A 16,418-nucleotide genomic window follows, 5' to 3' on the forward strand; every position below is an offset into this window, starting at 1 on the left:
ACCAATATCTGATCAAACATAGTATGCCTGCTGAGGAGTGACTCACTCTTGTGTAAACACAGTAACCACGTAGAGAAATGCAGGATCCAATGAGCTGAGAGCATATGTAGAGGACTCTGTGTCGTTACTTATAGGGCAGATTATTCTCCACAGCTGCACGTTCCCTGTTGACCAGTAGATGGCAGAGCATCTATGGCTTCTAAGGAGAGGGCAGAGCTAGGTAGAGTCATAATGTCAGAGAGAAAGAGATAGAGCGATTATAATGCCAAAGAGAATGTAAGGGAGACACTAATTTAAAGACAGAAAATAGTGAATGATGGACAAGGATGGAAAGAGACAGAAAGATAGAATAGGAAAATAAGAGCATCGAGAGAGGTAGAAAGAGTGAGGTAGATGGAGAGCTATAGAGAGAGGTAGATAGAGAGAGGGAGATGGAGAACTTTAGAGAGGTAGACAGAGAGAGGTTGATGGAGGGCTATGGAGATGTAGATAGAGGGTGGTAGATGGAGAGCTATTGAGAGATGCAGATAGAGAGAGGTAGATGGAGAGCTATAGAGCGGTTGATAGAGAGAGGTAGATGGGGAGCTATAGAACAATGTAGATAGACAGAGGTAGATGGAGAGCACTATATATATATATAGACAGAGAGAGAGAGAGAGACAGAGAGACAGAGAGAGCCAGAGAGAGAGACAGAGAGAGCCAGAGAGGTAGATACAGAGCTATAGAGAGAGAAAGAGGGAGAGAGACAGAGAGCGAAAGAGAGAGGTATATGGAGAGCTAGAGAGATAAATAGAGAGAGGTAGATGTAGAGCTATAGAGAGAGCAGGGTGTGTTTAGCTGGTTGACGCGGTTGCTGCTCAGGCGTAGAGTGGAGACTCTGAGGAGATCTTCTCACACCAGGTGTCAGACCGCTGCTCCAGCATCGTGGTTAGGGGAGCGATGGATTACACTCTAGGCATGTGGCATGTGTGTGTGTGTCTGTGCATATTTGTGCGTGTTTTTGTGTCGGTGGTTATGTGTCTGTGCGTGTGTGTGTGTGTTTGTGTGTTAGTGTGAGTGTGTATCTATGTGTGTGCGTGTGTGTGTGTGTCTGTATGTGTGTGTGTTCATGTGTGTGTGGAATGCCCCAGCAGGTGGGCTTCCAGTGTGACTCTCATCTAGTGTCGGTGCGCTGGACGGAGTGTTAGACACCCTGCAGTACGTTGCGCTGTGACAGGAGTGCATGTAGAATATCTATTGCTCTCTGAGGGGGCTGCACAAACATGCAACACTTATATAAAGGTGTATATATATATATGCCTGTATACATGTAGATATGATAATGCATATATATATATATATATGGATATATATTATCATATCTACACAGCAAACCAGCCAGACTATTCACTAATATAAAATGGTCGATCATCTATAGTTTAAAATGTAGCATACGCTTTATCTGCACCTTGTTGATTGGTGATTCACACATCGATTTTTCTCTGTCTTGTTGCTTGTTGGTGTGAATCAGTGGTTGTTTTTGTAGAAATTGGGAAGGCAAAAAAGGTGTGTAACACGTGTTTATAGATAGCAACCTATTGGGTTTGGTTGGGTCTGGTGTGGCGTCTGCGTCTGGTCTCCACACCCGTCAACATGGAGACAAAGACGACCAAAGGAACATAACCCAAGAGAAGGGTTTTGCAATGGAACCAGAGCAGCATGGTGCGTACTGCCCATACTGTGCAACATCACAATCTGGATCAACCTCTGTTGGAGTGGAGCCTGTAATCTGGAAGTGGTGTGAGTTGTAAGACCATTCTGGAGAGAGGGAGGGAGAGAGGATAGAGAGAGAGAAGAATAGTGGGAGAGAGGATAGGGAGAGGCTGTGGTTTATGTTTAAATTCTCCCCCAAATTCTACACTCAACACTTGATTGCCATTTCAACAAATGTATTGTTATTAGTTTTCTCATGGCATTTAAGAAACAGACACATACAATTACAGATGCACACACGCACGCACGGCACGCACGCACACACACACACACACACACACACACACACACACACACACACACACACACACACACACACACACACACACACACACACACACACACACACACACACACACACACACACACACATACAGCACATAGTTAAAAGGCATTAAATTATCTAGACCTTTACAGAATAAGTGCTTGCTAATGATTGCTAATGATTGCTTGCTAGACCCTTTCCTTTCCTGTAATGTGTATGTGCTGCTATTTACAAGGCACATTTCCAGCATGTTTGGGTTTGGGTCCACTTCTTGGCCAGGCAGCACTGGAGCAGAGAGAGGTGATGATGGTGGCTATCTGCCATGCTAGCCTTCGTAATGTGTGGTTTACTATGGTGAGCTGGGCTAAACACTGGTCATCCGCCTGCAGGCTAATGCCAAACTGAACAACACACACAGACACACGCACACACACACACACACGCACACGCACACGCACACACACACACACACACACACACACACGCACACACACACACACACACACACACACACACACATAAACACACACGCACACACACACATAAAGACACACACACACACACATGCACACATACACGTATGCACACACAAAAAACACACTGGTATATGAGCACACACAAACATACAGACGCATGCACACACACACACACACACACACACACACACACACACACACACACACACACACACACACACACACACACACACACACGCACACACATGAATCAAACAAATTGACATGGACAGATACATGCACACACAAAAACATATAGGCCCAAGTCCCCAAACAGACACAAACACACAGACAGCCATATACACACTGGCGAATGCACCCACATTCTGACAAACACACACATACACATTTCTACTTTTGCATTTAGTTGAATGTCAGCTAGATTTCCTTTCCACGTCTGTATTTTCCCTCGGCTCTTTCTCTGCCACCCGCTCCTGTTACCGAATCGATTTAATACCATCTTGTCTAATTAATAACGCTGCCAGACAGACGGGAGGTGACGCCTCTTAACTTTGTTGAGCAAAGGTTTCTACACACTGTCAGTCTGTGATGTGACGTGTCCTTTATCACAGGAGCCCAACTGACATTTCTCCTGGAAGAAGAAACAGGTCTTAAAGCTGCTTCAAACCGCTGAATATCTCTCCCTGGAGGAACTGCTGCTGACCGTGTGTATCATTATTGAGTTGATCCCATTCATTAAGATAAAATAAGACTTTATTAATCCCAGGCGGCGAATCCTGTATGAACGTACCGGTTAAAAAGAGATAAGAAAAATACATTAAAAAAAATGTAATCACCAAACATGATGACAAAATATGTCAATAAGAGGCAGTGCGTGGTTGAGCTGTCATTGGTTTCGCTGACCCAGACAGATCTGAGAGCCTTTCTAGTTCAAAGTAATTGTGCGTTTCAGTCAATGCAAGGCTTGAGTTCCCAGCTGCTAAGGGATGTAAGAACCAGGACGACTCATGCCACGTCTCATTGAAACACAGCGAGACCCCGTTCAGATCCCAGCAACACGTGTTCCACCGCCTGCCCTCACGATTCAACTCACCACTACAATCCTCCAAGATAGTCTGTTCACTTGTTCTGTCAGACGACCACCTCCTCTCTCTCTCCATCTCCCGCTCTTCTTTCCCTCACTTTCCCTCCCTCTCTCCCTTCCCCGTCCTTCTCTCCTTCCCTCTCTCTCCGTCTCTCTCTCCTTCCCTCTTGTTTAATAGAATGTGGCATGCTTCCGGACCGGTTCTAAAATATATAATGAGGTCATTTGCATGAGACTGCAGAACGTCTGACCTTTGCTTTTGCCCATAATTACAGTAAAGCCTGCGTGTGTCTGTCATCAGTGGCCGCCGTGCGGGGCTCGGAGCCGGGGAAAGGTTAGCCGTTACACTGCTGCTGTCTAGGGCTTAAGAGAGGGACACACGGCCAAATGTCATTAGAGAGCCAGGAGAAGACCCTCCTCATCTAGGGCTGGAAACGCAATCAGGGGGCTGCTGAGGAACTGCTGGCTGGGGCTGGAGCGGGGGGGGGGGGGGGGTTGTGTGTGTGTGCGTGTGTGTGTGTGTATGTCAGTGTGTGTGTGTGTGTGTGTGTGTGTGTGTGTGTGCCTGTGGGCCGGTGTGCCTGTGTGTGTGTGTGTGTGGAAAAAAAAAAGAACAAGAGATGCAAAGAGTGAGAGAAAGAAGTGAAGTGCATAGTGGGTGTGTGTCTGTGTGTGTGTGTGTCTTTGTTCATGCTTGTGAAATTGAAACAGACAGATGGCGGGAGGAAGTGTGTGTGTGTGTGTGTGTGTGTGTGTGTGTGTGTGTGTGTGTGTGTGTGTGTGTGTTTAGCTAGGTGTGTGCATGTGGTCATACATGTAGAAGAGAGAGAGGGAGGGAGACAGAACATACCCCTTGTGCATTGGCATGTTGCTTATGTCCACGCCGCAGGCTATACGCTTGATAATATGCGTTCCAATCTACACCCAACATGCTATGTGCAACATGCAACCCAAGAGTCCACCCATCCCTCACCTCGACCCTGAGCACATGACATCACCATCTGGGGGGATTCATTACTGCGTGACCACCATCAGGGCAATATTGATTCAAAAAGTATTATACAATGCATTTGTCTTTTTCTGATTTTTTTTGCATGTGTGTTTGTGTGTGTCTGTGTGTGTGCGTTTCTGGGTTTGGGTGCGCCCTCCATGCACCTGTGTGTGTTAATGCTATGATGCAGGCTATGTCTATAGAGGAACGTGACTGTACTCGGTGTGTATAAGTTTCTCCCTCCGATCAATAACCTGTTGGAAACCAAAATAGCGCTTTTATGATCTAATATAATTATGCTCCCTGATCTGAAGCCAGCACTAATGTCTATCTTGCCACAAAACACCTCTGTCTAATTCTGAATGTGTAATAAAAAAGGTGATATTGTCTAGACCAAGAAGTCAAAAGTCACAAGGATATTTTAGAGAATAACATCCGGCGCAGAGTTTGGTGCCATGTAAAGGTTAAAGAACCCGTAAAGGTTAGCTGCTCTCGCTACTTCCTGGTGTTAGCATGTAGTAAAAAGGACTCGTTTGCCTGGCTGAACTCCAAAAGAAATATTTACTATGTTTGACAGCGTTGGCCAACTTTAAGACGATCTGGTTCATTATAGTAAATTATACGATATAAAACGTACGGTATGGAACAAAGCAGTCAATTTGGTTTACTCATAAAAAACAGATAAAGCCCCAATTCTCAATCAGTTCCTCAGACAAGCGGCAATTAATTTCAAGTACCACCGCTGATGGATTTTAACCTATAAATGTCAGCTAAAGCCCAGAACTGTTCTCTCGCGTGGCGCTACTCTATATGCAGGTTTCGAAATGTTAGGATGCATCGTCTCGCGGAATGAGCTAACAGGCGTAACTTTGGGAAGGCTGATGAGGGGAGGTTTAAGGAATGGTGGACTTTAAGAGACTGTGGGCTCAAAAGTGACTTACCTGTTACTCCCGATGTTCCTTATCGTTTCTTACTTCTTAAAGTGGCCTTTTGGGGACATTAGCCTTCAGAGGACTTAGTGGGGGAGGGGCTTGAGGGGATAGTACACTTGATAGTGGGTTTTAGGGGACAGTGGGCTTTAGGGGACAGTTTGCTTCAGGGGCTAGTGTACATATGAGGACAGTAGGTTTCAGGGGTTGGTGGGCTTCAGGGGACAGTGTACGTATGAGCACAGTGGGCTTTAGGGAACTGTGGGCTTTAGGGGACAGTGGGTTTTAGGGGATAGTGGGCTTTAGGGTACAATGGGTTTTAGGGGACAGTGGGCTTAAGGGGAAAATGAGCTGTAGGGGAAGACTGTTTTAGGGGACAGTGGGTTTTAAGGGACAGTGTACTTATTTGGACAGTGGGTTTTGGGGGAAAGTGGGCTTTAGGGGACAGTTTACTTATGGGCACAGTAAACATATGGGATAGTGGCTTTTAGGGGTCAGTGGGCAGTGCGCTAACGTCGGTCACTGGCTTGTGTGCTCTCTTGGTTCTAGTCTCAGCGGCGAGTCACGTTCCACCTCCCCGATGGCTCCCAGGAGAGCTGCAGTGACAGTGGTCTGGGAGAGCAGGAGCCCTCTGGTTCCCTCCTCACACATCCTCTCCCTCTGGTGCAGGCTCACGACCAGCTCTACGACCAGGCCTCGCCCGACAAGAGGACCGAAGCCGACGGCAACTCTGACCCCAACTCTGGTAAAGTGCTGCTTTTGCTAATCCTACATATGGTTTCCTCTTTCCTCTCTGTTGTCTGTCAATCCATGGCTGTTCTCTTCACTGAAACCTGTCCTCACTATATTATACAGAAGCTTTTATCTTTAGCCAGAGTCAATGTACGCTTTCCACGGGCCCCAGTGGGTTTCAAATCCCTAACCCCGGCCGTGTAAGTGGCTTGCTCCTCCACTCGAGCTAAACAGGGCATCAAACCCCCTAACCCCAGGATTGAAATGTCATGCTTCCAGTGGGTGGGGGTTAGATGGGGTTAGTCAAAACCCCTAACCATGGCAGTGTTAATGCCTCACTCTACCAGAGGAGCACCATGCACATTGTTTTCAAAATCCAGCTTTCCAACTTTTTCCTTTATTTCTCTTATTTTTTCTTAGTTGTACGCTTGTGTGTGTGTGTGTGGGTGTGTGCATGTGCGTGCGTGTTGGGATCCTGACAGCGATAAGACATGACAGAAGCTCCTGTTTGTGTATTTGCTTCATCAGGAGGATGTAGATGAGAGCAGCTTCTTCGACAAACCCAAAAGTTGTGCTCTGCGGCATCGATGCTCGCACCACTTAAGAGAAAGCGATGGTCGCTGGTAAACAACCGCCGCATGGAATAAAACGCAGGGAATATCATTTAATGTAGAGCCAGTTGATCTCTCAAGTAGGTTCCAGGGGGAGACGTGAGCGGGTCATCTCTCTCCCAGTTAATCAGCACGCCGCACCGGTCCCTCCCATGATGCACCTGGCTCCCCTCGGCCCCTCACCTATTTGTGAAGCTCATTTGATTTATTTAGCCGTGATTTCCCAGTTGGAGGCCCTGGTGCTCGGCTGAAGATGTTAACTCTCCAGCATTTCTGGTGGGAATGCACTCGTCGCCCCACTTTTCTCATTTTGTCATTAAGAGGTGAAGCAAGGAGGAGGCGGTGGTGGTGCAGGATGAGCTGGGAGGTCGAAGGAGTCTGCTAGCATGGCACACGTGTTACAATAAAAGTTTTTACTGAAGTTTCATAAAGATATCATACAAAATGTTAGGTTTTAGATGTGCTGAATGTGTATGGATGGATGCCTCTTCAGCTTTGTTAAAATTCTGATTCACGATTATGAATTTTGAATCAGCATTCAACATAAAAGATAGACGAAAGATGTACAGGGAACATACCACTGACTCTGTTGTCTCAGATACAAAAAAATTTGTGAGTTGATTATCATTTTTTTTTTTTCACTTTATGAAGACACAATTAAATGCAATAACAACTGAAAGCCCAGATGACTAATTTTCTATTTTCTGCGATTAAATAGTTTTTCAGCAGCTGCTCTGCAGTAACCATACTATCTCTCTGAGGGCAGTATTTGAATAAACCTTGGGTCACAAACAGATGGGAACCATCGTCATCTTCATACATATGTAGCTCAGGTCATCTTGGACTGAGCCAGAGTCTTTATGAGAGGTGGATAAACATATCTTAGCAAGAAAAGTGTGAATTAAGAATACAGAACGTTTTCTGCGTTGTCACTAACCTCCTTGGCACTTGACCCCACTTTCACACGCCAACATTTAATCAAAACAACTTTTTTTGCCCATTAACTGTTACTAACTTTCAAAAGAATATAGCAAAAGTTATGAGCGAGGTGGTTTCATTGGCATCATCCTACGTGCGTTCTCTCTTTTTTCTTAGCTTTTGAGGACAAAGATAAGTCTTTTTTTCCCTCTGTTAGAGCAATACCGTTATATAAGTAACATTTATTTCTTTTATTATTCTTCCATTGCGTTCTGACGATATCCCATCTTGCATATTGCATCTTGGGGAAAAAAAACAAAAATGAAATGTATTCATGTTTGTTTTGGGGTTCTTGTGACTGGAAGATCAAAGCAGAGTTATGTCTAAACTTAGGATGATCGTCTTGTCTGACTTTCTGTGAGCTTATACACTTCTTCAAAGAGTATTCTCAAATCACAGTCTAACGATCATTCAACAAAAGGCCCTGTCATGTCTGGTTCTATACAGTAAGATCTTTGTTTGGACATCATTGAGATAAGCTGTATCTGTGAATACTCTCCGATGAATAGATTCATTACAGCTTATGAGATACAGTAAATTGCAATTGCTAGATATGGGGGCTGTGGTCGCACAGGAGTGTTCTTTAACTGTAGTGCTAGACAGACTTGGGAGCTGTAAAACAAATCTCACGCCAACCTGTTTTGATTCTTCAACAAACTTTTCTTTGCCGGTTGTGTCTGTAAGTACAGAGAGGAAAACAGGAGTTAATAGACATAAACACGGTTACAAATTGCGTCTTCCTTTCCATTCAATATGTTTCATCGCTGGCATTTATGAAAGTAGTCTTTAATAGGCATCCCTGTGATTGTGGCTTCGCATTACTAAGAAAGTCCAAGACAATCTATCTTCCGGGAAACCTCACTGTAAACTAAGCGTTACAGATAAAAGCCATTACAAGTTGCCATTCCAAAATTAAAGAGGAGATTTGCCGCCATTAGGAAAACACATTGTGAGCCTGTTGGAACACGCAGCAGAGAATACACCATAGGATGTCAAATCGAAGCAAAGGATGTTGAAGGGAGGTTAGCGAAATGTAGCACTTAAAAACAATGACAGATGGAGCCTTTTGAATGTTAATTCAAGGATTCTGTTGCCTTCTATGGCAGATGTAGGATTTGCTGTGTGTTGTACTGGATCAAATACGACACAGGAGCAATAGAACCTGGGGAACGAAGCTCACATTTAGCTGATGAATAGAGCAGAAAAACTCATTAATATCACAAGGGAAAGACTTCCACTTATGCTGTATTAGCTCTCCTACACCACAGGCACACAACACACATGCAAACACACACACACAAATGCACAAACAAACAAACCCAGGACCACAAACACACACACACACACACACACACACACACACACACACACACACACACACACACACACACACACACACACACACACACACACACACAAGCATACATGCTCACCAATGTGTGACAGAGAAGAATGGCATGAATGGGGAAGATAAATAAGTCTGTCTCATGTGTTTGTGATCAACATGTTCCCAGGACCTCTCCCTGTCCTCCCTGATTACTGCTGATCACCATGAGGGCTGGTTAGAACAGCGAGAGGTGGAGGGCTGGTTAGAACAGCGAGAGGTGGAGGGCTGGTTAGAACAGCGAGAGGTGGAGGGCTGGTTAGAACAGCGAGAGGTGGAGGGCTGGTTAGAACAGCGAGAGGTGGAGGGCTGGTTAGAACAGCGAGAGGTGGAGGGCTGGTTAGAACAGCGAGAGGTGGAGGGCTGGTTAGAACACCGGGAGGTGGAGGGCTGGTTAGAACACCGGGAGGTGGAGGGCTGGTTAGAACACCGGGAGGTGGAGGGCTGGTTAGAACACCAGGAGGGCTGGTTAGATCTGTAGATCTAGGTGCAGATCTGCTCACAGGATGCTGACGTGTGCGGGAACAGGAGGTCAGCATAATGACAGAACGAAGAGGGACAGGAGCACATGTTACATGTCTTGATGTTTGACTGGTTATGGGAAGGGATTTGTAATTTGTCCAGAACATTTTGTGATTTATACTCTGAGCCTCATTCTTCAAAGTTAGTGTTGTTGGCTGGTAAAGGATAAATAAAAAAATCGTAAATAAATGGGATCAGAAATTATTACATTTTATCACATTAAGTAAATAAACAAAACAAACAATGAAACATTTTATTCATTGTAAATGACTCAAATGAATGATACAAGGCGTGATAGCACTCTGCACTGAGTGATGACACTGAGTTTATTGTTTATCTGCAGAGTGGAGATGAAATTAATCAGTTTTATCAACAAGGTATTAAGGTTCTTGTCAGTGCTACATTCAACAGTTTTATGTAAATCTATTGGTTCAGGTGTATTAATTAATCCACCAAAAGAGAGTATCCTGCAATCACTGACCTAAATGGTTATAAATATTTTAATGAAACGTGATATTAATAATGCCTTGCTGATATAGCAGCGGTGTTGATTAATGCTGCATAAAAATTGACCTTATGGCGAAAGAAGGTAGTCATTAGCCAATCGTTTCACAAGTAAGTAAGTAAGTCAACTAAGATTAATGTCATTTTATTCAAAACATTGAAGCGTAAAAGTTTTCATGCTCATACATATTCACAGTTATCTCTCTTTTTACTGGTATATAAAATAAATACTGTCTGATACTAAGTAAGCATTCCCCCAAAGAGTGTGTGTGTGTGTGTGTGTGTGTGTGTGTGTGTGTGTGTGTGTGTGTGTGTGTGTGTGTGTGTGTGTGTGTGTGTGTGTGTGTGTGTGTTTGTGTGTTGCTGTGAGCGAGTGAGGACACTACTGAGGGAGAGAGGAAGCCGCTAATGTAGAGAGGAAGCTGCTAAGGGAGAGAGGAAGTTACTGAGGGAGTGAGGAAGCTAGAGGGAGTGAGTCCGGGGATAAACACTCGTTGGTAAGATTGTTACCTTCTCTGCCATGAAAATGGAACCACTTTCACACATGAATCATTGATGGGGTGAGATGGGAGAACTCCCTCAGAAATCTGCCCCTTCTCATCCTCCCCATTTCTCTTTCCTCTAACCTCCTCTCCTCTTCTCCTTCTGTTATCCTCTGCTTATCCATCCCATCCTTTCCCCTTCTCTCCTATCCTCAACCCCTGTCCTGCTCCTCCTCCTTCTCCTTTCGACTCTCATTTTCTCCTTCTCTCTTGTCCTCCTGCTCCTCTTCTTCTCTCTTCTATCCTCTTCTCCACTCCTGATCTCCTGCTCCGCCTTCTCCTTTCATCTCTCCTCCTCTTCTCCACCCCTGTCCTCATGCTCCTCCCTCACTTAGAGACACACACACACACACACACACACACACACACACACACACACACACACACACACACACACACACACACACACAGAAAGCTTTAAGTGTCATGAAAGCAGTTTTCATGTCGACAACAATCTGTTCCATGCCTTCCTTTGATAGTAAAGGGAAACATATCGACAGCCAATATACTTGTTCTGTATCACTACTTGTTCTGTGTTTGGGCTCGTCCAGTAGTAACACTTATAGAACAATGGACAATCCTGAGGGATAAGGGTTGGTTTGCAGAACCAAAGCTGGTAAAAGCTTCTCATTGATGGCGCTGTCTCTACTGTGTTTGTGTTTTTATTATAATGAGAAGACCTATATCACATGTGCATTACACATAATGAACGCAATGTACAATTGTTATATGGTGTATAGACTACATGAAGTAAGATTTATTTGATTCATCCCAGATGGGGGGGAAAAGGTGGATAAGTGATAAATATGTAGGCGTTGACAAATTGTGTTTAAGGCTCTTTAAAGTTTCGAAATGATTTACCAAGACTGTTGGAGTAAAAGTAGTAGTTCCTCTGACGGGGATTCCACTAGAAGTTGTGAGCTGGAGAGATGTGAGTTAGCGGCTTTTTCCCGAGGTCACCATCAGATGGCGGCTAGCAATTCAGAACGACAGACGCCGCGGGCCGGGCGCTAGGAAGAGGTTAAAGGTCAGCGCTACCATCTGGCCGCCAGCAGCGTGCTGAGCTAACACGGGGCGAAGGAAAGGACCCGCCTGCCACCGGGTCACCAAACACTCGACACTCTGAGGTGTCATGGCCCATGTCGTTAGCGCCGGACAGGGAAGACACGGCTGGGTTGCCGCCGTGGCGAGGGCTAACACACAGCTAGCACTGCTGCAAAGCTAGCCCCCTGCTGTCAGCTAGCCGAGGGGAACTAACGAGAGATGAGGACGCTGGCCTGGGGGGGGAGGGAATGCAAGCTGGGCGAGGAGATTGCGAGGCTTGGTGTTGGTGGTGGGAGGTGGAGGGGCTTGGGGGTCGGGGAGCTGATGGGTTGTATGGGTGGGGGGCGGAGGGGGGTACTTGAGAGGCGGCTCGGACAAACTAGGACAGAGATTGGGAGCTGAGAGAGGCAGGCTGGATGCTGGTTCCTGGGGAAACGGAGGAGGGTTAGGACTAGCCGAACACCCTCTTTCTTCAGGTCTCCGATGTCATCGCTGGAGCTGGAGCTATCAACCAGCGAGCTAGCAGCGAGCCCTAGCAGCTTCTGATACTGTAGACTGTAAATAATAATAATAATAATTGATCAGATTTTATAGCGCTTTTCTATATACTCAAAGACGCTTTACAAATAAGAAAGGAATACATACAGACATAGTACAGACACTCAAACAAAAGGGAAAAAATAAACAACACCACAACAATAGGCATAACACATTAAGAGAGCGGGAGAGAGTGGAAGATGGCGGAGGATGATTTGTCAAATGTTGTAGGTGGTCCTGAAGAGATAGGTTTTAAGTTGACTTTTGAATGAACAGAGTGTATCAGAGTTTCAGATGGCGAGAGGGAGGGAGTTCCGGAGGGTGGGCGACGAAGACGAAGGCTCTGTCCCCCAGGGTGCGATACTTGGTCTTGGTGATGGAGGTGAGAAGGTTGGCATCAGCGGAGCGTAGGCGGCGAGTGGGGGAGTGGCGATGGAGCAGATCTGTAGTGCAGTTAACCTGTGTTCCCTCGCCGGTTAGCGGGAAAGGTAAGTTAAAATAATAATTTGGGTGGTGAGGTGAAGTGGCAAGGGGGTTAAGGTCACTTAACTATTGTTCTGTTGAACTATGATAATGGTAAACTGTGTTAATGGTAAACTGTTGTAATGATAAACTGGTAAAAAGAAAATGAACCACCATGGAAATCCAGATATAACATGATATTCTTTCTGACATTCCCAATCGGCACGTTTACACAACAATGGTTTTCAGCCGTGGTTTAAATATTAAATTGTTTGTTTGTACGTGTCATTTCCTGTTATTGTTTTGTCGGATGACATTTCGTAGGCGCGGTGTGAATCCAAAGACAATTAAGGCTAACTGAATAATGTAACGGGCCAACGTGTGAGTTCTGTGTAACCCACACCGGATGGCTTGTCATACAATAACACATGCAGCAGAGCTATTTAATAATTTAGCGTGTAATAAATGTCTGTCGGGTTTTACAGCCAGGGAACAGAGGCGATCTCAGAGCTATAGCTGTGCACGCCGACCCTCTCTCTCCGTTATCCTGTGTGCTGTTATTCATGCGTTACGGATGCCCAGCGATCCGCCACCGATGATAAACAAAGAGCAGCTTGTCACTCACGCGCTGGCAGACATCGGGCGGTCTGGACGCCGCAAACGCCGTCATAACACCAGTGAACCGATGCCAGAGACGTGGGGACACGGCCAAGATCTGTCTCAACGGCTAGGCCAGTCCAACTGGCTCACGACGTATTTATTTATAAGTGCATCTAATGAATCTTTACTTTTCCATAGTACATTAAATAGAGACAAGTTAGTGTGTTAGGGAATAACCATGGTGTTTTAACTTTACTGAGTACAACAGATATCAGAATTTCCGTTTTTTTTTATTTTTTTTATGATGTCAAAATCCTGTTCAGTCAAATTTGCCAGCAGGCTAAAAGCACCGGCAGGCTATCCGTCTAGCAGGCTTAAATAGCTATAGAGCTAATATAACTAAGTCTCAAGTAATTAGAGTAAGCAAAGAGATAGATCACCTAATGAGATGGGTGGGTTCGGAGCACAGCAAGTTATGTTTCGCTTTAATCTCGGAGATGGCAACTCAGAGCTCCTGCTCCAAGCAATCAGTATTTCATTTTTCTGTACATTTCTTATCGACGTCCGTGTTGGAAAGGTGATCGTATCATATGGTTCTGGGGCAGTTTCATCAGAAATACTTGCTAAAAAGTGATCCTGAAGAAGCCGGTGGACCTCCTGACAGTGTTAACATTCAGTTGGTTTTCCTCTGTGGATTCCTCCAGCTCAGGAAACATATCAGTCCAACCAATTTCAGCTTGCGCAGTCCAAAGTTATATTTTCCCATGTGTACATTATCTTCCAATAATGGTTCGGATAAGCTGTATATAGAAAAAGCAATAATAATTAAATTCTGGAATTAACCCCCAATTGTCTCCCCAAACCAATAACCCCCACCCTGGGAACCCCTGGGCTAGATTCTCTAGCATCTCTGAGCTCTCCCGTGGTTGCTTCTTAACTCAGGGAACAGTGTTAATCTGGTTCAGGTGTGGGGCCCTCGATGGACACGGCCCAGGGCCCCAACACCTCTAAAGGATTCCTGTCTCAGATGAGATTTAGTCGACAGGCTGAGGAGAGAAAAGAGAATCGCCATCGGCTGGTAAACATTAGCCTAGCCCCACTGTCCTGGCACAATGTTTTGGCAGAGAAGAGAGTGCGGTGGAGAGAGTGGGAGAAATGTGGAGAGTGAGATAGACGGACAGAGAAAGAGATAGAACGAGAGAGAGCGAGATATGAGTGGTAGATGGAGACAGGGATAAAGCAATGGAGAGAGAGAGAGAAAGCCGAGAGAGGGAGGGAAAACAAGTGTGAATTATGTTTTGTGAATTATAAAAGTGATTAATGTTGTGAGGGAGGCCAGCTAATTAGAGAGACCACAGCAAAGTCTCTTTGACCCAGTCTCAGTTTACCGCATTTCAGCAGCAAATTGTCCCAAAAAAAGATTTGCATTATCGATTATGAAGCAGCTGTCAGAGAGGGGTTATCAGACAATGGGCTGATAACGGCCCAGACACGTCTAATGTGTGGTTTTAGGAAGTGACTCGATTACACGCATTTACTGGAAAAAAACTGAAATCTGGAACAGAAGTATCTGTGGTTCGATGCTGCAGCAAACCAAAAGTGTTTTTCACTTAGCAATCAAACAAAAACACGTCAAACCAAATCTTTCTCCTCCATTCTGCAGTTGCTGCTTTAGTGTTTGTCCAAAACAAAGCCCCAAAAAAATCAATGTCCATTTTACAAAAGCAACTGCAGACACACACAGCTCTCCCTGTGTGTCTGAAAATCTCTGTTGCGTCAACATGCCTCTTAGTGTCCGTTTCATGTTTCCTTTTGCCAGATACATTTATCTGTCTCTCTCAGTGGGCCTGCCGTCTGAAAAGAGCTGATTAAATGTAGCACAATGATCAATGCCCACAGTTGCTCCACATGGCCCTACCATGCTATACTTTCCACCAGATCTCCATGACAAAAGTAAGGTGAGGAAAGTGACCTGGGGAAAGTGATGGGTAGTGTCTCTACACTATAGGCATACATCAACAATAATAATAATAATAATGATAATAATAATAATAATATTGCAAGGTAAACGTTTAAAAAACAGGTTTACCAAGTGCTTTTACATTAATATTACATAATATATATTTACATGATATACTACCGGTAAACTGAAGGGTAAATTAAACTGGAACACACGTTCATTGTGAGGTGCTTGACCATATCAGGGCTCGATCATTAGGAATCATTCAACAGCGATAATAATTTGTCACTTCAGATTTAAAAAAAGTGGATAGTGTTGTACACGTCGAGAAATACCTATCATTCTCGGAGATGATGCATAGCAGTTCTACATAAATCCACATGCCCATCGGCTGATGCTTTAATACTGTATATATAATGAGGGGGGGACAGAGAGCGAGAGATAGTGAGAGGATAGTGAGAAAGAGGGAGAGAGTGTCAAAGAAGGAAACAAGAGGTTAAAGAAGGAAGAGGAATAGAGAGAAAGAGGAAGAAGAGAAAGAGTGGGAGAGGAGAAGAGAGTGAGAGAGGTAGAGAAAGAGGAGTAAGAGAGAGAGAGAGAGAGAGAGAGAGAGAGAGAGAGAGAGAGAGAGAGAGAGAGAGAGAGAGAGAGAGAGAGAGAGAGAGAGAGAGAGAGAGAGAGAGAGAGAGAGAGAGAGAGAGAGGAAGGTGGTATGAGAGTGTACACCAGATAAGGTTTTTGTGTCGAGACAGCACCCTAAACCGGTTATCACCGCATTCACACGCCTCGCCCCCTCTCTCCTCCAGCCTGGCAGGGGGAAGGAGCTCCATCTCCTCCCAGGGATGAGCACCCTGGCCTGGGTAGAGTCTGGCAGGGGAGGGGGGCTGGAGGATTTGATAGGGGGCTAATCCTTGCACACCCCCAGTAACACACCGCACAGAAGGAGAGAGAGGGAGAGCGAGAGAGAGCATAGAGATGAGGAAAGTGAAGAGGTTAGGATAGAGGAGAAGCAGATAAAGAGAGGAAGGAGACGTGACAAACTGAA

General features: G+C 45.1%; 1 protein-coding gene across 2 annotated transcripts in view; it reads left to right on the top strand.

Annotated features, from left to right (window-relative positions):
• Nucleotides 1-16,418, top strand: part of pcdh9 (protocadherin 9) — a 166,640-nt gene that overhangs the window by 118,240 nt on the left and 31,982 nt on the right. Inside the window, exon 4 of one of the 2 annotated variants that reach the window (XM_030377706.1) lies at nucleotides 6,047-6,242. In XM_030377706.1, the coding sequence (XP_030233566.1) occupies nucleotides 6,047-6,242 (196 nt within the window). The remainder of the gene's footprint in view (nucleotides 1-6,046; nucleotides 6,243-16,418) is intronic. The other variant, XM_030377707.1, reaches the window with a different exon arrangement.

This window comes from Gadus morhua, chromosome 14, assembly GCF_902167405.1.
Source record: "Gadus morhua chromosome 14, gadMor3.0, whole genome shotgun sequence".
NCBI lineage: Eukaryota > Metazoa > Chordata > Actinopteri > Gadiformes > Gadidae > Gadus > Gadus morhua.